General features: G+C 40.8%; 1 protein-coding gene across 1 annotated transcript; it reads left to right on the forward strand.

Moving 5' to 3' along the window:
* Positions 1–1,117: 1,117 nt before the first annotated feature.
* On the forward strand, positions 1,118–24,869 carry RIPK1 (receptor interacting serine/threonine kinase 1). Its single transcript, XM_054817713.1, has 12 exons — positions 1,118–1,266; positions 5,782–5,993; positions 7,472–7,625; positions 8,102–8,239; positions 10,608–10,836; positions 11,683–11,832; positions 13,117–13,193; positions 16,413–16,503; positions 18,322–18,885; positions 20,570–20,641; positions 22,869–23,018; positions 23,927–24,869. The coding sequence occupies exons 2-12, from the start codon at positions 5,842–5,844 to the stop codon at positions 24,211–24,213; spliced, it is 2,064 nt and encodes a 687-aa protein (XP_054673688.1). The 5' UTR covers positions 1,118–1,266; positions 5,782–5,841; the 3' UTR covers positions 24,214–24,869.
* Positions 24,870–27,051: the final 2,182 nt, after the last annotated feature.

Genomic DNA, 27,051 nt, shown 5'->3' on the forward strand with positions numbered 1-27,051 from the left:
ACCAATGATCTCCCTCCCCAGAGTTCTGGGCAGGGTGCTGAGCTCGGAATTAACATTTCAGCATTGACTCATCAGAGCTGGGAACCTCCTGTGTGAGGAACACTCATCCCTACTGGTCCCAGCGTAGCCTTTAGCCTGGGACAGCCACAGCACCATTATGCTCAGGTCACTCCTGAACTTGCAATTCATGCGAGACATGGAAAGGGAAAAGCCTCGAAAGAGATACCTGGCAGCAAATTGCAGCTGGAGAGGAAGGAGTGGAAAAATGCAAACCTCTGTAGGCAAAGCTTACCGCAATACAGCCTTCCAAGTTAATACCAGGAAAATACCTCCTGTGCAAAGTCACTTTCCCATTACGGCACAAGCTTACTGCGATTTTATTTTAATTTTTAGGATTAATGGGATAAATAACCATTCCAGGTAGCTTTGGTCTAGCACTGTGGAGCTTTGAAACTTTTTATTTATCATTCTCTACAATTTTTCCAGTGGTGTGATGACACCTACAAATTTCACGTACGTAGTTTTTGTAATAAAAATAATAAAATCTGTTAGTTACAGAATCTTCTTTGCTGTTATGACAATGACAAACTACATCAAATCTGTCAGAGATGCCCTAGACACACCTGACCTCTGCAAGAAGATGGAGAAAATGGTTTATGGTGGTCCCCTCTCAGGTTACATATTTCTGCAGCTGTCCCCGTGATTGTTGCCCGTTACAGTCATTCTGTTGACAAACAGAAAATCCTGCCTCCACCCTTCCTGAAATGAAAAGCTGCCCCTTCGGCACCAAAACCACAACAAAGAAACGCATTTCCACCAGCATCGAACTCCCAACTGCCGTGAGTCACGGTGGTGGCGTGGCCAGGTTTGCACCATTCATAGCCCGCACCACGCTCACGCGGGCAGGTGGGCACTGGGAGCCGATTCCTTCCAGGCGCCGGCGGCTCCGCAGCTGGCAGAGGGAGGCAGCGGTGCTGGCTACGGCCGCCCGGCCGGCTCGGGCAGGCACGGCTCACACCCCGCTTCCCGGCGGAGGGGGCGACCGAGTCACTTCGCAGCCCCGGGAGCAGCAGATCCGCGGCGCCCTTGGACGAGCCCGCACCGCCTCCTCCGCTTCCGAGTAGGCGCGGCTACGGGACGGGTCGGGTCCTCCTCCCGCCGCCGCGGGGCCGGGGCGCTCCGCAAGGGGCGGTGAGGGCGCACCCGCACGCCGCCGGGCCCTCCCGAGGGAGGCGGCAGGACGGAGGAGAGCGGCCCGCAGCCACGGTAGGGCACCGCGGACCGGGAACGGCGGGGGTGGGAGGGAGACCCGGGCTGCTCTGCTGAAACCGAAAGCCCCGCGCCGCCCCCATGTTGTGAAGGCGGCGCCGCTGCGGGGTCCGGGTGCCGATCCCGGGGGACTGCCGGAGACGGGCCGGCAGATGACGGGCCCCGGGACGAGGTGGCCCGGGGGTGTTGCGGCGCATCCCGCCGCCCCCGTCCCCCACCTGCCGACGGCGGCGCTGGGGAGGGTCGTGTCGCCCTGCGACGGGAAACGGCACGGCGGGGGAAGCGGTGCGGGCGAGGCGAGGCGGCAGGAAGCCGCTGGGAGGAGGAGGAGGACATATCAAGTCGGCCAACGAGGAACTAGGCCAGAGAAAACCAGTGTTAGGGCGTCCCGGCCCCGGGTGTCCTGCCGAGATCACGGCGAGCGGATGCGCTTGGCGCTCCCCGCCCAGGGCGCCGCGGCTGCCAGCTGGGTCGCCGGGGCCGAGCGCGGCCTGACCGGGAGGGCCCGGCACCGGGTCCCGCCTTCCTCTGACAGCCACGGCAGTACGACGTACCTCCGCCGAGACAGCCCGTTCTCATTCCCGTGCAAGAACACACCTTTTTGTGAGCACTTCTGTCCTAAACCAGAACCGACTGTGACACAGCTGTACTGGTACAAGCTGCCGCACGGAGCCCTTTCCCCCCCTCCCTCTGCTCTGGTCCTATGAAACACCTTTGCTTCCCTTGTCTCGACACTCCTCATGTTCCCACGGGATCCCTTCTGTAACCTGCTGCTGACCTGATATAGGTATTTTCTTTGCTATTTCCAAAAGAAAAAACAACAGAAATCATTCCTCAGTGAGAAGATGCAGCAGCTGAAAAAGCTGAGCAGAAGGGAAAGGTTTAGACAGAGCAGGTTATGAGAGTTACAGCAATAGAGTTGAGATGCACTGACAGCTTTTGAAACATCATCTGCACATGCAGTATTTTTGTCTTCAGCTGCAGGAACCCTTCCATTTATTTCCTCTTACCCATATCATGACACCAGCTTTGGTTTCTGTTTGCTATTCCCTTCCATTCCTGACTGATAACTAAGCAGCCACGAGTTTTGACACTTGCAAACTTGTTCACTTTCTCTGATTATACCTTGTAACACCTCTCAAGAACCGAGTATCATTAGACCAAAAAGGCTGCAATTACCATGTGACCTTCTTTCATATTTCTGTGCTAACACGCTCAGCAATCCTCCTTAATTGTGCAGGCTACACCAGAGCTACATCAGATTGGTAACAAATCATTAGAATGGAGCAAACCGCTTCTGTATGATGATCAGGCCCGATCACGACCAGGTCATGATTCTTGGGAGTTTATGTGCTCCTTGGGGGTCAGAGGGGAGAACATAACCATGAGGTTAAAAAGAAAAAAAGTCACAAACCCACTTATTACACTTTTATCCTTCTCTAAAGAAAACCCAAACATACTGGTGGGAAAAAATCCCTCTTTTTTTTTTTTTTTTTTTTTTTTGCAACTTGTGTTCAAACTTTTTATAATACATGTTAGTACTTGTTAAATATGAACCCTCCCTAACACAGATGTTCAGAATAGTATATTAGAAAAAAATTGCTGTGTAATCAACGAAGCGTACAGATGAGGGTTACCTTATAGAACACAAATTAACCCCTGTAAGTATGCACAGTTTATGTAAGATTAGGCTAAAGAAGCTACAGAATTTCTGTTCTCTTCACCACAGATACACCAGTGCAGATGTTATATATCATAGGCACTGAGGATACATTTGAGTCACAATGTATCTCAATAAAAAGCAGTAAGCTTGAAATGAACTTGAGCCTTTTGGCTTCCCTCCTTGATTTCTGTATCATCTGATATTTCCAGGTAGCATCAGGCAATGCTTCATGTTAAATAGTATACCAAAATACACCAAATACCAAAAGTCTTTGCTTAAAAACCTGGCTATAGATTGCCTTCCTTCCTACAAAAAACTTCAGGTTTGAAATAAGTCTTAAGATCAAAGAGCTTTTACACAGAGTACCTCACTACTTAATAACAAAAAAAAAAAAAATAGTAGCATCCTAACAGTTGCATTCCCAAGGAGAAGGGTTCCCTCCCATCTTATGAGAAAATTCTCTCAGTTGACTGTTACCTGGTTCATTTCAGCAGCTACCTCATGATTTCAGAAATAATTACTACTGAATTTCCAAGCCCTCTGGTTACAATGATTACATGCTGCTTGATAGGAGCAGGTATTAGCAATGTAAATAGGAACAAGGTCCTATATTGTTGCAGTTTGAGGCAGGGCTGGTTTTCATCAAGTTATATGGTATTGAACGGCAGGCCTGAGCTATCAACAGTATTAATGCAACTTTAGAGATTCAGCATTCAAAAATGCACATCTATTTTGGATTCACAAGAAGAGCACGTGCAATTCTCACAAGAATAACTACTACCTAGATGCATAATTACTGTTAGCATGGAAAAATTACCATAGATACGTGACTTTAAACAAATTCTTGAAAGGGAGACCCCAGATAAAGAAGCAAGATATTAGTTCATGCCATGTTAAAGCCTCATGACTGAAATCAGGCCTTCGTACCTGTGACACCCACCCCATGTGCACAACGGTCAGTAGCACCACCTCGAGAAAGCCAGAGAACCATCACCAGAAACTTCCAGGGAGACAAAAGTCACCTATAAGAGCAGCAGTCAGTATTCTTTGCACTGCTATAAGTCATTTGTTACTCAGCTATTTGATTAACTATAAAGGACTTTTTAAAAAACAACAACAAAACACAACAACAATCTCCTCTTCTCTAACAATTGTTAGGCATAGCAGAGCTTACCTTCTTACTAAACGAATGCAGCCATATCCTCAGTCCTGTGCTCATAACACAGGCTAGCACTCCAGCCAGACAAAATCTGCATCCTTTCAAATCCAGGAAAGCCAAAGAAGAAAACCGTGAAGAGAGCACACTGCTGCAGATGTAGAGAGGATGTTCCCAGCCTATATAACAACAGGCCACACATAGAGTACACATACACACTTGGAAGAGGAAGCTCTTGCTTGCTGTCTTCTACAGTCACAACCTTTTTATTAATTAAGTTTACTCTTCCTTATTTTGGCTTGTCAGTATTGAACTGACATGACAATTTCCAAGTCCACACATAAACATCTCTCTCCCCTCAGACACTTTCACTACCTCCGTAGTTCCCAGGCTCCAGAAAGAGGCTGTGGTAATTAGGCTGCAGCTGATACTCATAACAACATTAAGTAACCTTTTCAATCAGAGATTTGATGATGCAGGTGCTCAGTAGTTTACAGGAGTTAGTAGTTACTTGTCGGCCTGAAAAATTTGGGAATCCCTTTGCTACACTATTTAGAGCTCTTAATTACCCAAATGAGCTAATTTGCTCTACTGATAGTAGCACTTTGAAAGGGTGCGTTTCTCCCAGCTCTGTATAGGTGTCAGTCACCCAAGAGGAATGGAAACTGAACAGCCCTGCTGGTCTCTTGGACTTTGTCTTTTCTCAGCAAACTCTTCCCTTACTTGACATAAGGTGCTTAAAGTAAAAGTTCGGTGAGGAAGAAAACAGAGCTTGCGGCTTGCACCTATATCAGCAACGCAGCCTGCTGGCGTGTGCTGAAGGTACCGGCTGTCTAGCCTTCTTTTAACATTTTACCTCCTGAGAGATGTGTTAGGCAAGAGAGCACCACAGCTTTACCAAAGGCTTGAAATTATTCTGGCATCCACTGGGGTTTACTTATCTACTCATTTTGTAGGCTCCCCCAAGCTCTTTTTCTCTTGGTGTACTTAGGGGATACTGCAAATCTTCACAATTTCTTTGTTCCTCTTCTTTTTGAGGGGCAGGGGAGAAGTTGCCTTATATCCCCACCACAGTCCTTCCTGGCACTTGTCTCCTTAAATTCAGACAGCTGTGAAAATTAGTTTCCCACAGAAGCTGGGTTCCTTGTTTCACCATCCAGAGAAACCTTTTGTTTGTTTAAGCTTCAAGCAAACCCTTTAGAGCTATATTTGCAAAGATGCCTAAAAGGTAGCTTAGGGTTTTATAAGTCTCCGGGCACCTGACAGGCATTTGTTCAGGCAATTTAGAAAATGAGATGCCTATCAGAATCATTAGGAACTACCTGCCTTTGGAACTGCGGCCCTTGATTTTTCTGGGTTTCAGTTTTTGCAGGTGTGAAGTGTAGGGACAGTACTTATTTTACTGCATATTGTATGGATAAAAACTATTTATTAACAGCACTTTGAGATCCTCAGGTGAAGAAATGGTTTTACATCGACCTCATATAACTCTAATGAGTTGACAGGATAAATCATGGTGATCTTCAGGTCTGATCCTCTGAGAACCACAGTGTCTTTGGTTTCAAACTGAGGCCCTTTGTTCATAAGGGTCACGAGAGTATGCACTTGTGTCCCACTCCTTACATAGACGCTTATTTAGTGGAACAGCTAAGCATTTGATGATGACACTTTCTTTTCCTCCTTTGTATTACAGGTCCAGAAGCACTAGGGTACTTGATTTTGTCTTAATTGCTAAGCCACAAAGACTGCAAACATGTCGCTGGAAGACATCCACATGAACACCCAGGATTTGCTTGAAAAAGAACAATTAGATGCTGGAGGATTTGGAACAATTTCTTTATGCTTTCACAAGAAACATGGATATGTAGTCTTAAAAAAAGTGTATACAGGACCCCAGCGCACCGAGTAAGTTACAGATCTTAGTTCTGTAAACTTTCCTTTTTTCCCCTCACAAGCCAATTTTTTTAGTTTCAACTCATTGTTCCAGTGAAGTTCCCGTTTCCTGTTGCAAGGTGAGCACTTCTGTGTATTGTTAAGAGTCAAGGGGACTCTTGCACACTTAAAGAAATGCAGGAACTCAGTGGACATGTGATATTTTCAAGCTTGCAGATCAATTTTCAAGACAAGTGTCCAACAGTGGATGTCCACTAGGAGCTAAACACTTAGGAGCTATCAGCAGGATTCCAACACCACATGTATAATACCAAGAATGTAACCCTCTCTCCCATGAGAAAAAACAATGTGAGCTGAGCCCACTGATTTAATTCAAGGATTGAATTAGCTGTTGATTTCAGTGGATTCAGGTCACGTTGCGGCCCTACTACCCCACAGCCATAACAGTCCTACAACTCTCCCACAAGTCATCCACTAGAGAGAGACAAAACCCCACGTTTTAGTTTGGGTTATGATAAATAAATTAGCTGAGCTTTTATTTTGCCAGTGGAAAACAAATTAAAATATTCTAGTAGTTTGCCTGGTTTATTTTTGGGTTTGTGTTTTTACTTTCTCACTACACAGGCCCATAAGTTTGTTATTCCTTAAAGTCTTGAGCAAATTTATAAGTGAGCCTAATGCAAACAAAACAAACTCTTTCTTCTCTAGTACTACAGAGGAACACAGAGGCAGAAAGCAGTTTCCTTTTAAGTGACAGGGTAGGAGAGCATTAGCAAGCAACATAGTCTTAAGATTTTCTTACATCCTTTTGCCTGATGACTAGAAGAGGAGCAATAGTAAAAATACCACCCCTTCTTCTATTTAATATAATGGGTACCATCCTTCTTTAACACCCTTAGTGAGCTCCCAGCTGTGTACCTGTGACCATTGATGGGTTGTACTGAGGCCCAGGTACAGAGTTAGGCTTTGAATTCATCCTAAACCAGTAATCATTAGTAAATGTTATCATCATCCAGCAGGTGGGTGGATCCCCTGTAATAAATCCATTTTGAACGTGAACATGAATACCAGCCCTTTGGGAAAGAGACCTGCCTAGTGTCCTGTACAAGAGGTAGTGGAGTGTGTCTTTATCCTCCTTGTCCAAAGGTTCTTTCAGCCCTGCCCTGATCCCACCCCAGTTGAGGGATTTGGACATACACAACCAGCAGTGCACCTTCAAAAAAAATGCTTATCCACTTTCTGAAAAGCAGGCCTTAAAATCAGGCTGTGCAGACAGTCTCTGTGCAAGACATTTGAGCAGAGACTTTGACATAACCTGACATGAACAAAACTGTATCAATTAAAAGTCAGCTGAGGGTATGGTTCATCTTACACCGGCTCTAGGGATGTTGACATTTTTGGCCATCGTTTTCATTATGACTTAACAGCATTTTCATCCCTGTGTTCTTTCTAGCCTGGCACCTAAGTTCAGCATAATTTCTGTTTTACAGATATAATGATTCCCTCCTTGAAGAAGGCAGGATTATGCGCAGACTGCAGCATGACCGTGTGGTAAAACTACTAGGTATAATTTTGGAAGATGGAAACTACTCACTTGTGATGGAGTATGTGGACCGGGGGAACATGATGAAAGTGCTACAGAAAGTGAGCATTGAATTGCTTCATCCCTTGCCTGTTCCTTAGGGTTGATAAGATGCTTGAAAGGGACAGGGTGTTACTGCATCTCCAGAGAATGGAGTCTTTAGTTTCTCATTCTCCTTTCTGTATTAAAGAGCCAGTCGAAGCCCTGCCTTGTCTAGAGGTAGCAGAGGACAACTATGGTTTTCCTGTGCATCACAGAGGAGCAGACCACAGTTATAGGTTCAAAGTTATAGGAGTGTTTGTATAGATATGTGGAGAATTTGCTGAAGAAGAATACTTTTGTAAACATGGAGCGACTCTAGAATTACTTTAATGCAAAAATTTAGATCCAAGACCGACCTTCATTCTTTTTTACCATTCCTTGAGCAGAGGTATTCTTAGGACTGAGAAAGAAGCTTTTTTTTAAAGACTGTTTTTTAATTTGGTGGTTGTGGTAGCAGTATTTTTTAATAGATGGTACTTCTTGTTCTTTGTTTTAGCTCTCACTGCCTTTGTCAGTGAAAGGGCGTTTCGTGCTGGAGATCACAGAAGGAATGCTGTATCTGCACGAGCAAGGCTTCGTACACAAAGACCTAAAACCAGAAAACATCCTTGTGGACACAGACTTCCACATTAAGGTACTAGTTAGAACGTAAATGGAGAAAGCTGGTGATTTGGGTTGAAGAACCCAGTTCAGCTACATTGGTTAGTATTCCTGATTGGTAGATGAACTCCTTTGTAGTCTAGCGAGCTATCGCTAAGAGAGTGTTAGCAGTGGATCACTGAAGTATGGTGGCCTATACAATCTCTGAGCCTGAGATTTGCATAATCTTCCCCCAGCTGTGGGGGAGAAAAAAAAATCACTAAAGGTATTAAAAAAATAATAATATTCTTGAGAATTAATGAACTACAAATAACAAAACAGCTAGAAAGAAAAAAACAAACCTTACCACGTAGAGATTGAAACAAAATGGAATGTCTTATGGATTATGTCTTTTGTCCTTTATTGCTGTAATTTCTCCTCCTGCCTTTACCTCCTCTTTTTTATTCCTTTCCTTCTTTTGCCTATTATCTTTTCTTCTTTTGTCTCCTTCTTTTTTCCCTTAGTCATCATTTTTAAATGACAGCCAGCAGCTACAAAAAAAGCAGCAGGAGACCACTTCAAAGAATGGTTTATAAGCCTGTTCCAAAGCCTTCCTATTAACTTTAGTGGGGTTTTGGATCAAGACGCATAGATATAGAGCCTACTGCTGAATAAACCTGAGTAGAATTTGCAGCAGTCCTCATCAAATGTCCTGTTTCTGGTCAAGGTGAGTTGCTGAAATAATCACCCCATTACAGTTTGAAACTACAGAATAAATTCCTGTGAAGAGAGTTCTGTCACTTGATATTTCTTACACAGAAAATAGTGAGAAGTTGTTGGATGAGTTTAATATAGTAGCAAGTCCTAGTGGAGTATGAACAGCTTGTGGATAAGAGGTATAAACTATATTTTTTTTGCCAAAAAAACCCCAAACCCAAAACCAACCCACATCATGATCTGCTTTAAATGTAAATTGGCTGGGTTTTTTGGGTTTTAGCTTGCTTATATGGACAGGACCAAACTAGGCTATCATCACACTGCATGACAAACTGACTGGAACCCAAGATCAAATTCAGAACCAGATCAGACTTCCTTAAGCAGCTTGATCAAAAGTATAATTTAAGGCAGCTGTTGTATGATCTATCCACCTGAATGTGTTTAATGTTGCCAATATTTATAAAGGGAAACAGTTGTTCTAGAAAACTGCAAATGTGGGAAGATTTCTGTCACATCTTTCTCTATCACATTAGACCTCCTCTCACTCGTAGACATGAACTTGGACTCCTACTTCCTCAAGAGGATGTCACTTAGATTTTCCTCTTCCTCTGAATACATGACCTCTAAATTTAGCCCAAAGCTTCAGAAACTCAAGAGAAACAATAGGCTAGAGGCAACAAGAAAGAAAACGAAAGTGAGAAGTGAGGCAAAGTGTCACCTCAGTTTTATCTGAAGTGATTGGGTTACACAACTCAGTTTGACAGCTGCCTGTGGCCAAGAGAGGCAGTCCTATTTTCTTCCATTTTTCCTCTCCTGTTGACCTCCTGTTCCCTTGTGTTAGCACTGGTGCTAATCAGACCACCCTGCCCTGATTTAGGAAGCCAAACCAGCAGATTACCATTTACCTTGTTGGCAGTGCTACCCTCCTGTTGGGCAGCACTTGGTTCAGCAAGCCAGTTGATTGCCTCACACTAGGTCTTCTCAGTGTCAGGTAAGTGTCAGTGCTGGGACAGGAGGAGCAGAGAGAGCATGTAACAGGAGGCTGTGAGGGAAGGAGGGAAGGATTCCTTTCTTCACCATCAGACATTAGTCGAACTGTAACACTGAACCCTAAGTTTTCAACAATGTCACCTTGTCAAGTGCACAGTACCCAGGTATCCCTGCTTTAACTTACTCCATGCTATCCTTTTCCATGTCTCTTTGCCATACACATCACATCATTTTAGATCCTCTTCTTCCCCTTCTCAGTAAGAAGATCTAAGGAAGTTGAGTTAGATGGAATCTAAACGGAAAGGGCAGTGAGGGAGGAGGGATGTCTGCCCGTCACAGATTACTTCTGGATTTGAATTTTAGCTTCTTCTCATATGGATCTTCTGTTCTGCCATGAGCACTGCAAGCAGATCTTGAACATGATTGTCAATATGAGCAAAACTTTTTTTCCTTACATTGTGCGATTGTTCCAAGTAGGGTTAAGTTAATAATGAAGGTTCAGTCTGATGGTTCCCAGTTGGCAGTGATACTTTATTTATGCAAAAAAACAGCAAAAGGGCAAATAATTTGTTTTCCTTTCTTGTAGTTGCTTGCAGTGTTTCATATTTAGGCAAGTTTAGACAACCAGCTATTCATTATAAAACTGAGCATTGCATGAAATACTTGTTTATCTCCTCTTCATCACAGCACTAGCTCTGATGTGTCTCATTTTTCAGATTGCAGATCTCGGTGCTGCCTCCTTTAAGAACTGGAGTCGGCTGACCCAAGAAGAGACTGTCCGGAAGAAGCACACCAAGAGCACTTGCCAGAACAATGTTGGCACTCTTTTCTATATGGCCCCAGAGCATTTACGCTCTGTTAATGTAAAACCTGTGGAGAAATCAGATGTTTACAGCTTTGGCATAGTGATTTGGGCAATTTTTGCTAACAAAGAGCCATATGAACGTAAGTTACTTCCAGAATTATGCTATCACAAAATTACGTTACAAGTGTTAAGCATTTAAAGTTATAAAATTAAGATTAGGAGATTAAATTGCCTATACCCAAGAATAGCCCTTGTTCAGCACCTCATGGCCAGTAAGAGGCATTAGTTGCATCATTCCTGAGTTCTAAGCGTGGACAAGAACATCTGAATTGAAATACAGACATGAGCCCAGTCTATTCACATCCACATGGTGTGGGCATAAACTGGCACTCAGTGGCAGAAGTTAGACAAACCTTGGGCAGGCAAGGATGGAGACTGATGTACGCTATTTCCTGAGGTGGACTATTATGTGTGTTTTTTTCTTTTAACAGGAACAGTCACACAGCCACTTACTGCTTCTCAGTGGTGTGGTGCTAAATTTCTCAACATGCAGTGATGTGCTCATGTTAGGGGCACGTAGGAGCAGACCGTGGAATTCCAGAGTAGCGTTTATAATTTTCAATGGATTTTTTGCTAACTAAATGGCTAAACGTTGCCTGTGTGGCCATCTTTGTGTTTGTACCCAGCGAAGAGCATAACTGAGATTCAGATTATAGAGAGCTAGATTTGTCACCCTTCCTCACACTAGGCACATCTTCCACATAGAAGTAAATCCATTACTCTTAAAATGAATCTCTAATCCATGGAGGTTAGGGCAGTGGATTCAAATTCACTAATGTGAGAGATTTGTAGCTGTAACTCAGACATCTTTGAAGTCTTCTTTTACATATCCACAAACACACAGGGAGCCGCTTCACTCTTTCTTTTACCAACAGAAAGGTAGCAAAACCTATGATTAGGATCTGATGGGAGATTTTATTTTTCAGATGGTATTAATGAAGCCCAGATTTGCTTTGGCATCATGAATGGAAATAGACCAGACATAGAGGAGATCACTGAAAAATGTCCAGTGGAAATTATTGACTTAATGAAACAATGCTGGGAGCAAGAGTCAGAAAAACGGCCAACCTTTGCAGGTAAGGCATTGCTTTAGGATTCTTTTTGTTACGTGTCTGTCAATAGTTTGTAATGCAGCAAAACAAACCTGAGTGTTTTCCTCTTAAAATACAGATTGTTTTGCTTCGAAAAGAGAAATATCAATCCGTATGCCCAGTAAAGTGTACTCCCTTTGCCCGGACTAAAAATGGGATCTGATCCAACACTTACAGATTTGAGAAATACTAGTGAGTGGATGGAGCTAAGACACTTTATTCCTGCTGATAATTTGTCTTCAGCACAATATAATCTGTTAAAATTTACAGAAAAGATAACACCAAGGGACATATCTTGGCTATGACTGAGAAAATACCCTAACAAAACTAGCTTCAAAAGCTGTCCCAGTTTAGCTTTCCATGAGCAATGCAACAGCCTTTAACTAGCTAATCATCCTTTCATATGGTCAAATCCCAAAACACCTGCAGTCAGTAAAAGTCTTAACTGAATGGTCTGGGAAGGAGACCAAAAGCATTCAGCAACTAAGTCAAAATAAGTCAAAATTCTTTATCTTTATCTCCTCTTGTCTCTTCTTTCTGCCTCAATACGTAGTGCAAAAAAAACCCCCAAACCCAACCCAAAAAAACCACCTCAAAACAACAAGCAAGAAAACCCCAGCCCACAAAAAAAATAAACCACCCTACACATAACAGGAAATGGAGATTTGGATTTAGACAGGGGCACCAAGAGCTTCATATACGACAGGCATATACTTAAATACTCAGAGGAAATTTGTATACCAAGAGGAAATCATCTCTTATTTCCATATTTAACGTGCATAATCTACTGCTAATGAATTGAGTTTATGCTTGCACTGTGTCTTAGCTTCTAACTTTCCAATATACAAAATACTGATATTTACCATGTTTGTAGATTATTTCAGTAATTCCTTCTTTAGCAGAGACAGGATAGTTGTTCATCAAATAGCTGAATGCAATTGAATGTATCTTGTTTCTTAAAATGTGGCAACTAATCTTTGGGCCACTTAAGGAAAATTGCTGTCAGCCACAGATCATAGGCAGAGAGCTTTCACCCTAAAAAGCAATACAACAACAATGAAAAAAAAAATCCCTAGAAATCATCATCTTCTTGTTACTATATTAAGGCCAAACGAGCCATGTGAACAGATTCCAAATATATGTAAAATTTTCCTGTTTCTGACTTTGTATAAATCTTTATTCAATCCTTATCCATCAAAATTGTTAACAGTATAAATCACTTTATTTTTCATTGAAAACCACTTTCACTTAGTTCTTTTCTTTTTGCAGAAATTAGTCAAACATACAAGCCATTTTACTATCAAAATCTAGGAAAAAGTATTGAAGATGATCTGAAGGAGTTAAAAGTGAGTAACTTTCTAAGCATTTTGAAGTGTCAGTTCCCCACATCCCCTCTCCTCAACCCCAGTTATGACCAGATTCTGCTACTTTGAGACTGATCTTACTTGACTGACCCAACTTCCTTCTGTGATAAGGCGGCTGGATTTGTGAATGAGGGGAGAACAGTGCGTGTCATTTACCTCAACGTTAGGAAGATTTTCAACACTGTCTCCCAAAACATTCTTGTATCCAAGTTCAGATGTTACAGTCTGGATGGGCAGACAAAACCAGGTTGGATGGTGAGTCTCAGAGGGTAGTGGTTAATGGGTCCTACTTCACCTGGAGGCCAGTAACAGCTGCAGTAGTACAAGGGTCTCATATCCTGGGACCTTCCCTGGTTTACTCCTTTATCAGTACGGACCGTACTCTCATAAGGTGCGCAGGTGACACCAAACTAGGACCACTAGTCAATACAGAAGGGCAAGGCTGTTGGCTGGAGGAATGTGGTGACAGAAACCTTCTGAAATTCAGAAAGGACAAATGCAACGTGCTGCACCTGGAATAACCCATGGCTTCAGTGCCAACTGGGGTCTGCCTGACTGGGGAGCAGCACTGCTGAGAAGGACCTGGGGGTGGTGGTGAGCAGCAACCTGGGTACCAGCCACAGCCTGCCTGGCAGCCAGGAAGGCCAGCAGCATCCCGGGCCGTACCAGTAGTGTCACAGGCAGCAGATTGAGCAGATCTGCTCAGCACTTGCTAGTCCTGCCATACGAGATGGGGCTGAGGGACTGGGCCCCTTTCAGCCCAGACATGTGATGGCTTTGGGGGGACACAAATAGCAGCATACCCTACCTGTGAGGAGTTCATTGAGAAGACAGAGCCCAGCTCTTCACAGCAGTGCAAGAGGGCACAGGAGGGCAAGAGACGGTGGACATAAACTGAAACAAGAGAGAGTCAAAGTGGATGTAAGAGGGGAAAGAAGAAAAAAACCCCACCAAACTAAAAACCCACAACTTTTCCTCATGAGAACACCCAATCAGTTACCTAAGGAGCTTGTCCAGTCACCATCATTGGAGGTTTTCAACACCCAACTGCACAAAGCTCTGAGCTACCGACTCTGATCCTGTAAGTGACCCTGTTTTGAGCAGGAGGGCCTGAGGTCCTCCAAGGTCTATGCCCACCTGAGTGACACATTGATTCTATAACACTTTGCAAAAGGCCCTCGTATATCCATTAAGTCTCACTCATGAAATAAAACATTTCTAGAGATTCAAAAGTGGCAGAATCTGATTTAGAGTAAGCGTAAAAAAACCTCTGTAAATTCTTGGAATTTTTTTTCCTGCATTTAGGCAGTGTCTAATGAGTCCCAGCCTGCTTGAGCAAGGAAGCTGTATCACAGTAATAACAACAGGGAAAATTTTATATCAGATGTTTTTCCTGAGTGTCCAAGTTGATTTCTCTTGACTTTTCTGGCTGTAGGTTTATAAATTATGATACAAAAGAATTATTTCCTGACTGAAAATAAGAGAATGAGAACTTCTTGAACAATTGGGCTGATTATGGAATGTTTTTATAACAGATTTTATCAATTTACTCACTTTAGTATTACTGACAGCTATCAGTGATAACTCCTGGCATTAGGGCTTTAATCTTTGCAGTGAAGTGAGGCTCAGAAGAGTACATACCCAGTTATTTTAACTAAGCAGAAACAAACAAACAAACAAAACCCCAACCAACTTCCTTTGCGAAACCATTAATTTACAGTTTTCTTTAAAGCACTTCCTCCTGTCACCAAGTCTATAATTGTGGAAATGAAAGTTTCTGGTTTAGAGAACATGTGATGTTTGTGAAGCACCAGTGACTGTTCAAAAAAGCAATAGAGTTTTGCAAAATGAAACCGCTGATACAAATTTCCTGGACTGATTTGACCTAACTAAATCACCGCGTGAAGTATATATGTCTAATTTATGATAGTGGCTCCAAATCAGGATCATGGCTAATTATACTAGCTGCATTAGCTCTCTGCAAATATACCTCAAATCATAGGGACCAAAGCACTATTAAGAAAATGGGCCACGAGTCTATTACTTTCTTAGGAAGGAAAACATTCATTCCGATCTGGGCGCAGGATGTGAATACAGCATCCAAGGCAAGTCAGTGTGGTGAACTACTAGTACAGCTTCAGCAGCAACGTGAGTTAGAGGGTTTGGGCATAGCCTTTCCCCACCCCCCCAATAGCAATCATGGAAGCAGAATCCACAGCCTCCTAACTGAAAGGTGGACAGAATAGTTGAGGTTGGAAGGCACCTCTGGAGGTCATCTGGTCCAACCTCCCTGCTCAAGCAGTTCAGTTACTCAAGTAAAATCTAAGGACCTAAGGTTGTAATGTGCTTTAGAATGTCATCTTTTGCTTTTTGAAGGAAGTATTTTTTGGGGGAAGAGATAGTAGCTGTTGATTTTTAATCTGTGAAAGTTCTTCCTGGGTTTAATTAAAAAGAAAAGCCCTACTTTTAAAAATTATTTTACAAGTAAGCAGCGCTGGGGGAAAATTAAGAAATAATTTTGCCAGGTAAAAAAAATTTTTACTTCCAATGAAGTCTGAACAACGGGAGCATCAAAAGAATAGAACAGGGATGGATTTTGTCTTCACTCTAGTGAAGTGAGGATGAGGGTTTGCAGAAAAGAAATTGTACTACAACTTTCTGAAGATGTGCTCTGAACTCCTTGTTCCTAATACTCTTCATAAAAGTCAATGTGGCCATACCTGAATATAAATCTTCTTCCTCATCTCTTCCCCGTTGACGAATATACTTATTAAATCCACAAAATAAGATGCACATTTGCTACCCTTACCTCAGCAGCATCGTCTCACCAATATTGCTTGCAGAAAGTCTAGCTTTCAAGTATAAGGCAGTAACAGACAATCCAAAACCACTCTGGATTAAGCTCATACTCATGTCGACAAGAGCATTGTGTGGCCAACTCAGAGTATTATATACTGCAGTTGCATTGCAGTCCTTCCTCCCTTCATTGACGAAAAGATTTTGCCCATCTGTAGCAAAGCAATGGGTATTTTCTGTCAGGCTGTGCCCTCTGTAAGAGTATGGAATCTCTTCCCACAGATCCACAGAATCTGTTCATCCAGGTCACTTCACCGTGAAGCCATGCTGTTTCCTATTCTCCAGGTACTCCCTTTGGTTAAGCTTTTGCCTGTAACTTGATCATTTGTTCTTTCTTACATGCAGCAAATGGGGCCTGAGTCAAATGAACTGCTGAATAGGATGCAGTCCCTTCAAATAGATGCTGTAGCAGAAGATACCAGTAATGGTCAAGTAGGTAAGTCACTTCCTAGCACATCATTATTGTGTGTATTCTGCCAAAGATAAAGTTGTGTACATATACAAAGTAAGTAATCTTACCATTAAGGGGTTATGAAGAGACTCAATTATTTAGCACTTGAGAAAGAATTGTAAATCACTGAAAAGATTAAATTTGCTCCCTGGCTCCCAAAAGTCATGCTTACTGTTTCGAATTTTCCACAATCTACAGTTTGAACCCATTTCATTTTACACTACTCTGCTTTCTTCTCCCATGCTGAATTTTTTTTTTTAACATTAGACTTTTCAATGGTCACTTTGGTAATTACTTTTTATACTTGGTCTTTCTTCCCATCCTTGTAGTCATGCCAACTGCTTGGTCTGCAGGCTTTAATTTCATCAAGACTTTCCTTTTTTTCCCCACTCCAACATTTCTTACGAATGCTCTGAATATGACCAGGATGCATAATTTTAACATATTTCTTTGTTTATGATCTTCCTCTCTATGGAATCTGAGGAGCACTAATAGATTAATTTTCTTTCCTTTCTCTCGTATTTTCTGTCATATCTTGGATGAGTTGCACATTTCATGGTTTTATAGAGCTGTCTCACTAATACTTGATGATACTGTAACCGTATCATTTTTTAGTAGCGAATCTGGAATTCTTTTACCAAAGTTTCTTAATGGCAAAAGATATAGGATCATATTTGCAAAAATGATTTACAAACAACAATATCAAATTCAGTAGAAATAAAATCCTGCTAAGTTTGCTCATACCATTTGAAAGACTTTATTAAATTAATAATGTTAAACTGTAACATGCAACTAATAAATCTTTCCCAAAGCTAGGTTTGCCATAACTGTTCTTCAGTAGAACTGATGGACTTAGTGGGGCTGCCCCACTACTATATTTTTAAATGAGTATAGTTACATTGCCCTAGCGAAATAATCCTGCGTGCAGCAGATTAAAGATGCTCTGGTGTTTTAAGTACGAAAGGCTTTATTGTGAATCTACACTGCCAAAAGATACTATCTTGAAAGCCTGTCAGTCAAAGTCAGATTTTTTTCTCCAGTCAATGGGCATTACTCAGACAGTGGTAGTGCAAGATATCCCACAGGATTTGTTCATACATATCAAGCTTGCCCTGGAGAATGGATGCCACGTTGTTTATGCCAATACTGAACTGCTAATAGCTGTCACTTTTGATGAGGTTGTTTCTGTGTTAGCTTATTCCTCCCACTCCTTCTCTAGCAGCGGTAACAACAGAAGCAGAGCAAGTCAGACTGCAGGTGTACTAATATACAGCCATCAAAGGGAACTAGCTTTGGTCCTGCCTAATATGGACTGAAATAATCGTTTGCAAACATGACTTTAATGGCAAGTTATTTGTGCTGCATGAAGTAACACCTTTTACAGTGGTGTTATTTTTCACCCTGTTACACTCCAATTTTGCACTGATTAAACTCCAGTTAACGCCAGTGGAGACACACCAGTAAATCGGACCCTGCAAATGCCTCCAGGAACTGTTTGTTTCAGTAGTTTAGAACTTGATGTCAATATAAGCAGAGCATGCAGTGAATTCTGACACCACTTGAGTAAATAAGGTTTTGACACCAATAGCTTAAACAGGCATGTACTTCCTAGATAAAAATGTGTAATACTTCTCAGTAAAGGCATTCTATAAAACAAAACACAGCTTATGCTGCAAGTAATATTTTCATCTTTTATATATTACCATAATATTAAAGGTAGATTAATAGATTCTAGTGTCATCGCAATAAGTTATATACTTGCATTTGGATGTATTTCAAATATTTAAATTTCCTCCCTTTCAGATCAGCCTAATTCTCTACACAGCTCTCCAGGTCCCATGACCAGTCAGGTTAATGAAGTCCTGTTTGCTGCCTCACCTGATAACCAGCCTGTTGAGAGCTGTGAGACCTCATTTACATCTGCTGATAATCTAGAAAGAAAACTTCAGCGGGAATACAACTACCATGCATTTGGGAGCCGGATGGATAAAGCAGTTCCACCTGTAGTATACACCCCTGAAATGAGAGAGGAAGAAAAGAGACGAAGAGTTTCCTATGATCCATTTACAAAGCCATCTCCTGCTCCTCAATGGGATGAACCATATTCAAGAGCTGAAAAAACAGGATCAAACACTAATCCATATTTTTGGCCACAGCCAGCTGCAACAACACCAAAACGGGGAAATGTAGATGTTTTTTACGGGCCAAACCCTAACAATCTTCTAATGGGAAACACAGAGGATCTCTATGGATTGTGTTCAGCCAGTGCCTTTAGCCTAAGTAAACCTCCTGTGCCTGAATCTGGCCCAAACCTGCAGCCACAGACCAATGTAAACTGGTATTCAAAGAATGCAGACACAGATACAGGTGAGATTCCTCCTCCCTCAACACCTATGTTTCTGAAAACACACTTGTTCTCTAAAAATGAAGTGGTTGAAAGTGTTTTGTAGTTTATGTAACAACAACCTGCTTATTGCTAACAGCTGATCTGTAATATAGCAAAGGTGACTTTATTCCATGACATTCGCTTTGTTTACTTGAAGTTACTTCAAGTCACTAAAACGCTCTAGCTTTAACTTCAATATGCTGCTTTCACTGATTCAGGCTGTTAGTTTTGAGTGAACTTTCTAAAGCGTCGGTGTAATAGGGGAGCATCAGACCCAATGTCTAACTCTTCAGCTACCAACCAAGTAATAGCAGACAGCGGATGCTGCAACAGCAGCTACCAAAACCAAGAGCTGCTACCAATCATTCTAGGAAAGCAAACGAGAACTTCTGACTTTCAAAAATGTGACATTCATACCATAAGTTCTGCTTGTGCAGAAACAACATTTGTAGCATTTCAGAAAAATAGATTTTTAGCTTGATTTGCAGCAAGGTAAGAGACCCCTGAGCAAAGGGAGCCAACAAGGAGCTGAGGCTCATAACTGGTTTCTCCAGAGAGCTCTGCCTGGTGCTGGTGGGGAGATTGTTGGTATTTGCTAGTGAGCTGTGGAGTAGAAAGGTATGGAGATGAAGAAGGAAGAGGACACTGAGCATTGGCAAAAATTATAAATAAATAGTAACTAGAGACCTGTAAGATGTAACTTTTAGGAACTAGAGACAGCATGAGATACGTTAGCCTGCTCCTACTAAATATTGGTTATTTTTAGTGTGGCACTCTTTTCCAGATAATCTCACAAGAAAATCAAGGATGCCTAGCTGTTTACAGGCAGAATGCCACAAAGGTGTTATTCTGTTAAATTATTTATCCAGAGGCTGTGATTAGTTGTTTATGTGAGTTTATTTACTGAAATGAATCTGAGAGCTGTCATGTCAGAAGGCAGGGATTAGAAGTGTCGACATCACTAATAAAGTCAAGTCCTGTTTGAAATAAGAAAACAGTTATTATAGGGATGCTGCATGCAATAGTGTAGCAGATAGCAGACCGAGATGCAGAAGAGCTGCATTGCAGCTCTTCCACTGACTTGCTGGGTGACCATAACCCATCCACTCTACTGCCCCATCATGAGTTGCAGAGCTCATCTGTGAGCATCCAAATCGATTGCTGCCCTGGGTAGGAAGTTACATCTCTGCTGGACATTACTGCCACCAGCAGAAGATGCAGTGGTGTCCCCTGCCTTTCCTAGAGCTGGTCACAAGTAGTGTGCTAATACAAACTACAATCAGTCTCAGCAGTAAGAGCACACTTGGGAGTTTGGAATTTTCCAATTTGAATACCTGATATGAGGCAGCCTATAACTGCGGTGCACTCTGCACTGCCATCTAGTAGCCAGGTATTCATACACCCATGTGGAAGCCTATTGCCCTCGCTGGGATCCAAGGAAGGTTAAGGCTATTAGTCACTGAGCAAAACTACGGTGAGGTCATTGCTTTAACAAGAGTTATTCAAGGACATACAATCCTGTTAAATACAAAGAGATGAGAAGCTTTTTAAGAGCACAAACTATGTACTCACACCATTGCAAATACGGCAGTCATTTTTAATTACATTTGCTTTTTAAGTACATAATGCTTTTTGCATTTTCTTTTGTTTTCCCTCTTTGTTTAGGTAACAAGGCTTCCACTTCTTTCACAATGGGAACTTTTACATATTATCCTCCTACACCCAGAGTAAACACAGGTTAGTGCTGTAGCCTTCATCTGTCCTGGTAGCCAACTGCATCCTGATCACTAAAGCAAAAAAATTCAGGATCTTGAAATAATTTATGTTATTGCTTAATACCTCTAACCATAGCTGAAGTTATCAGTACCTGTATGTAAAACTAATCCCTGTCTCTAGCAGGGCCTGTACATGCCGTTAAATGTGTATTTGATGGATCAAAGACAACATCTTTTATTATGTAAAAGAGCTTTTAAAAACATGAAGGCACTGTTAAGATCTCTCATACACTTAAACTAGTCACTTTCTTAGATTAAAGATCAGGTTGCTGTGACTCTACCCAACTCCCAAACCACACGTGCATTTGGGACACCTGTTCTTTCTTGCTCTGGATTTTTAATACAAGTCTCTAGCTGCAAGCTTCATGCTGATCAGTCTTCCTTAGAGTACAGGTCTCTCTAGTTCAACTGTCTTAAACCCCTGAAATTCTGTCCTGTCCTTCAGCAGTTGTTAATATATGTTCCTATCAAGTTGTGTTGCTTGAGGCACCCTGAACTCTTTAATTAACCCTTTCAAGGCTTGTCCAGTTTGTAAGTGGTTTACACTCACAGAAAGAAAACTTGAAATGGCAGGTTTCTGTCTTCTTGACTATATGCCCCTTAGAGTCTTTAGATGATGGCCCAAACATGACAAGCAAGCAAAGTGCAGAGGCTTTGGAAAGGAGATTTATAAGCACAGTAACTTTTACTGCTAATATTGACAAAGCATTTGTACATGATTTCATATCTTGTGCTAGATTCAGTTTGTTACCAGATAAGAAATTAGCAAACATGAGAGATTTCTTCATTTTTTAGCTAAAAATATGAACATATTTCCTGGGTCCTTCACCTCAAAAAAAGGAGAGGATACAGGAATCATTATATATTGAGACATGATAAAATGCATTCCTTTTCTGCAACTTCTAGAAACTAATCATGCATACAAGTATTTCTGACTAGCATTTACAGGTTAAGAAATATTAAATGCATTCAGTCAGATTTTCATATGTGACCACAGATTTCCACACTTCACATTACAATTGAGTGTGTAACAAGGATGTTTGTAAATCTAACCATCATTTTGGGTGATTACACACAGAACTTGGTCTATCATTTTAAGTACCTGTTCTTAAATTTTAGACCCAGGTTGTGATATTCACCATTTAAACTAGAGTTAGAATGTTTAATGGATGATTATCTAAACAAGAGCTCAGAAAACATTGTCAAGAGAATAGAAAAACTATGTCACTTAACAGGACTAGAATAGTCACTTACTTTCACGTTATGTGTGGAAATCGGACAACTGTAAGCAAGACACACCAAATTAGGTATTTAACTAATCACATACAAGTAAACCACAGATACAAGCTCCCAGGGGTGCACACAATTTAGCTGTGCAATCAGTGCATATACACATTGACTTTTACTGCTGAGGATTCAGGCCTTAAAATAAAGGAGTAGGGTCATTTGGTAAAGTACCTCAGAAAAAATACTAGTCTTGCCTTAGAACCAAAAGAATAGATCGGGGGGAAAAAAATTTAAAAAAAAATAAAGAGAAGAAATGTTGTTGAAACAAACACTGAGCAAGTAGTGCCCTGTGATTCACTGTGAAAATAGATACAATTGAAAGATATACTCCTAGATAGCAGGGATGTAATACATTGCAAAACAGAGATGCCATCAAGACAGCATAGTATAACATGGAGTACAGAAACCTTATGAGCAACTGGAAGTGATTTTCTGTAGTCTCACAGAACTTTGAAATCATAACTGTAAACCTGAACTTAACATCTATGAAAAGTAAAGCTGAAAATCAAAGTAAGGCTTTAAGATTTAAATGAAAAGTGCTTTCGAGTAAAGACTGACCTCCTGAAGCTGTTAGCCAACAAAAAAAAGCAAGGCTGCTACTACGCATTCCTACAGCACAGGGAACATTATTTACAGTATAGTAACTACCAGCGTGTAAGGCTTGGTTATGACACTTTGTCATAATAGACATAGAATAGGATGGACTTTCACTAAAGTACATTTATGTCACACTGCATAATGAAAAAATGCTCACAGTTGCCAGTAAATGGCCATTTCTACATTACATGCAATAAAAACATTTAATCACTTATTAGCAGAACCTTCTTCCTCCTTATGTTACTTGTTGACATTTTGGGCCATATGCAGTTGTTTATACAATTGTATTAAATTCCCTTATACAGAAGATTCAATCAGGTACAACATAAGTAACAGTTCTGGAATTCAAATTGGATCCTACAATCACATGAAGATTGAAGAGCAAAATCAACACATCAGCACTTCTCCTGTTACAGAAGCAACTTATATGCATTATGAAGCAACGGGTATATTTGGTAAGAGAAATATCTCCCTAGTTTTGATGTATTCTCCCATATATTTATCTAAGAATCATTTGGTTTAGAATGTATGAAAGCAGTACAGCTTTCTCCCTCTGATACTTGAGAAATAACCGGGTCCTTTTCTTCTACATACTCAAGAGCATATAAAACAAGTAAGGGTTTGTGCTAATACTGTTTGTAATACCATGTACCTCATTTGCCCTGTAGTTTTATGACCTCTTATGAGACACCAAATACAAGTATAGATGTATATGCATAAAAACAAGAGGAATAACCACACTCACATTGGTAGAAGCAAGGTCAGGATTGGTAGTCCTCACCTGACTTATAGTTTAAATCATAGAATATCCTGAGTTGGAAGGGACCCATAAAGATCATTGAGTCCAGCACCTGACACCACACAGGGAAACTTAAACCATATATCTAAGAGCATTGTGCAAACACTTCTTGAACACGGCCACTTCATTCCAGTAGAAATTGGAAGATTTTGAAGTTTAATTCAGTACTGACCAATGAAAATAAATTAAACTATCCCTGTGTATTCTTAAGTAAACAAATTAATAGTGTCCCAGAATATAAAACATATCATACAGACATCAGTGAGCTGTATAAAAACTCTAGGAAGGAGTTTTTCAATTTTGCAGGTTTTTAAGTGACAAACTATGATAGCCTTGGATCAAAATGCAAGTCCAGCAACTGACCTGTTTAATACACGTGTTCTAACTGGGAGTTTCTTTCCTGGCATTGTTGGGTAACACTGCCTGCATGAAACCCACTTCTGATTGTATCATTAAAATTTGGTCTCCTGATATTATGAATAGTTGGGGGAGGACAGATGAGATAGTGAAAGGAGCAGAAGTGTTAAACCATGCCATTTTCTCATAGTCTTTTTCTTTTTGCAGACAATTCTACTGTCCTTACTGAGAAACATCTGAATCTAGTGAGAGAAAAGTTGGCTAAACAGTGGAAGCACTGTGCTCGTAAACTGGGTTTCTGTGATCCCGAGATTGATGAAATTGATCACGACTATGAAAGAGATGGACTAAAAGAAAAAGTTTACCAAATGCTGCTTAAGTGGGTAATGAGGGAAGGCTCCAAAGGCGCTACAGTTGGAAAGCTTGCCAAAGCCCTCTTTGGCTGCCAAAGACTAGATCTCCTTACTAGTTTGATGCAAATCAACGATGAATAAGTTGACTGAGAACTGGGGGAAAATGAGGGTATTTTTTCCTAAAGACCTTCCAATAACAGGTAATAACTCTGAACAGACTTTCTGGAGCTCTCCTTTTTGCACAGACTTTTTAAAGCACATTTTTTTCTGCCAAGGAGTTTTCAGTGAATACTTCCACTAAATCAAAAAGTTTATGTGAAGATAATTGGTCTTCCAGAGGATAAAAGAAAATAAGCTTCTTCCTTCTGAATAAAGTGATTGTCTGAAGATAGCAACAATGAAATGCAATTGTGATATCAATTCAAGGATAACATGTTATGCAAAATTTCTAGATTCTATCTTGAAACACATTGGTACCCTTGTTCAGTTCTGAACAAAAGTGTGTCATTTCAACAAAGCTAATACATCAGTAACAATATGTGAAGGACTGACTCAGTCCTGGAAGAACTCGGACAGAAAACAAAATCAATGCTTAAATTTTGCCAGAAGTGCCAATACTTGGAATCCTTACAGCACTATCTCAGATTACTCTAAATCAATACATTATTTTTAATTTTTTCTCTAATGTTTTTTAAATGCAGATGCCTGGAGTTATGCAGAAAAGCGGTGTGAATAAAAGTAAAACTGATTTTTTGCTTAAAAAGTATATAAATGATAAAATACTCTTCTTTCACAGGTTAATATTGCATTATATTTTTACATTGCGTAATAGAAAAATATTTTACAAGCTTCTCATATGCTTTATTAAATAGTTAAAAAAAGAAATTATGCAATCCAAAGTAAAAACTTGGGAACACAAGAGCTTTGGGAAGGGGAAAGTGACAGGTGGTCTTCTCCTACTCCCTCTGGGGGCTCAGAGCACTACCAGTTTCTGAATCTCTGAGGCTGCATTCATACTAGTAAATTAAATGTGCCTGGGAATGTTCCTGGGTGATGAAGTTAAGTGGCATGCCACAGACTGCTGGCAGGATAACGAATTCTTTAAACCTCAAAAATACTGTGCAACAGCTATTTCATGGAGCTGAAGTTGTGTCAGGGAACACTGGAACAGCTCTGTAGCATAGGTGATGGTATCCCAGTGCCTGGAAATGTTCATTGCCACTCTTACTAGTATTGACATAATCTCAGTGTGCAAAATCTACAAAAGAAGAATTACTGAGCTGTAAATTTTTATGCCTTAAGAATAATTATGCCAAACTCATCCTAAGAAGGTATAGTCCTTCAATTTCCATCAAATCTATGAATATTTCCAGCAGATGTTTTGGACCAGATCGTTCTTTATGCTGTAGAGAGGAAAAAAAAAAAAAAAAAAAATCAGTAAGTGTTCACTATCTTCTGGTCATTGTCAAAAAAACCTAACAATTTAATAAAACTGTAGTTGGAATGGGTTTCTGCTCTTTGATACAGCAGCCACTGTTTTAGCAGAAGCAAAATGAGACCAGAATCATAGGAAGCACCAACACATTTGTCATCTTTAAACCTACTTCACACAAGGCAACAATGGAAATACCCCCCAAATGAAGAGTTTAGCAGAAATCAATACAAAGAGTGTGTCATCCAGCCAGATACTGGAGCATTTATATATTTATTAACATATGCTAAAACCCATACTTCCCCTTCCATTGAGGCTAGCTTGGAGTGTATCAGTATATACCAGAGATATTTATAGTTTGAATTCCTCAGAAATTATTGCATTGCCTTACTGTTTTGACTTATCAACGTGCTAAATTTTCTATAAACTCTTGAGTATAACAGATAAAAGACATCATTCTCTAGTGTAATGAGTATACACTTTGCAGAAATAATAATTTACACTTCTTGAAGCAGATAAATCCATGGGGCAGTAGCAAGCCTTTTCTGTGTCAGTCCACAGTGTTACAACCACCAGCTATTATGTTACTTCATGAAACAGCTTCCTGAACAGATTTGAAACAGATTCCTGAATAGATCTGAAAAGTCCATTTATGTTCCAGTAAGGTTGGTTTTACTGTATTGCTATGTCTATTCCCTACTCCTCATTTGCTTTTAAGTCTCACATGCCTATACTCCACACAACACGCTATTTTTCCTTCATAAGATCCTTGTCTTATTTGCCACACAGAATGAATTGTGATCATTTATTGGGCATACATCAAATGCTTCACTTTCTCTTTACTAAAGAAAGCAAGCCTGGACCTTACATTCTGAAACAACAACAAAGATGTAAAGCGCAAACATGAAGCATCTCGGAACAGGAGATAGGGCAGTCCTAGATCTTTATAGTGGGATGTGGGAGATGAAGGTCATTTTAAGCTTTGATGCGGTCAGCTCCAATTCTAGACTAGTGCTCATAGTTCAGGTGACATTGTAGATGGTATAGAAAACAACCACAAAACTGAAAGCTAGAGACAATCTCTTTCAGAACAACACTTACAGAACTCAATCACAGAGAAGAAGATTCAGCTTTGTGGGCAGAAAAGACAAAGTACTACAAGCTCTTTAGCATATTGTGGAAAACCACATAATAGGGCCCAATGCCTGGAAGCTGCAGCCAGGCATGCCAAAATTAGAATATATGTTTAATAAGGATGATTAACTACTGGAATAAGCTACCTAGGGAATCTGTGAATCCTCTTGATATCTTTTAATTAAGACTGGTCTTGTTTCTTAAGATGGATACAGTCAAAATCAAAGCTATAGGTCTCAATACAAGGTTAGCTAAGTGAAATGTAAAAGATAATGGTGCATAAGAGGTCCAAATAAAAGTGTTAGTGCTCTCCTCTGGCCTAAAAATTTACAGAAATGTTAACTATGGCAAAGAGATCAGCTAATATTAACTTACTGGGTTGCTAATTTCATTTACCACCCCTCCCCCCCCCC

This window comes from Grus americana, chromosome 2 (genome assembly GCF_028858705.1).
Source record: "Grus americana isolate bGruAme1 chromosome 2, bGruAme1.mat, whole genome shotgun sequence".
Lineage (NCBI taxonomy): Eukaryota > Metazoa > Chordata > Aves > Gruiformes > Gruidae > Grus > Grus americana.

Coding starts and splice junctions, on each gene's coding strand:
- RIPK1 (XM_054817713.1), top strand. CDS start 5,842: ATGTCGCTGGAAGACATCCACATGAACACCCAGGATTTGCTTGAAAAA. Junction 7,626..8,101: donor TGATGAAAGTGCTACAGAAA/GTGAGCATTGAA, acceptor TCTTTGTTTTAG/CTCTCACTGCCTTTGTCAGT. Junction 11,833..13,116: donor AAAACGGCCAACCTTTGCAG/GTAAGGCATTGC, acceptor TTCTTTTTGCAG/AAATTAGTCAAACATACAAG.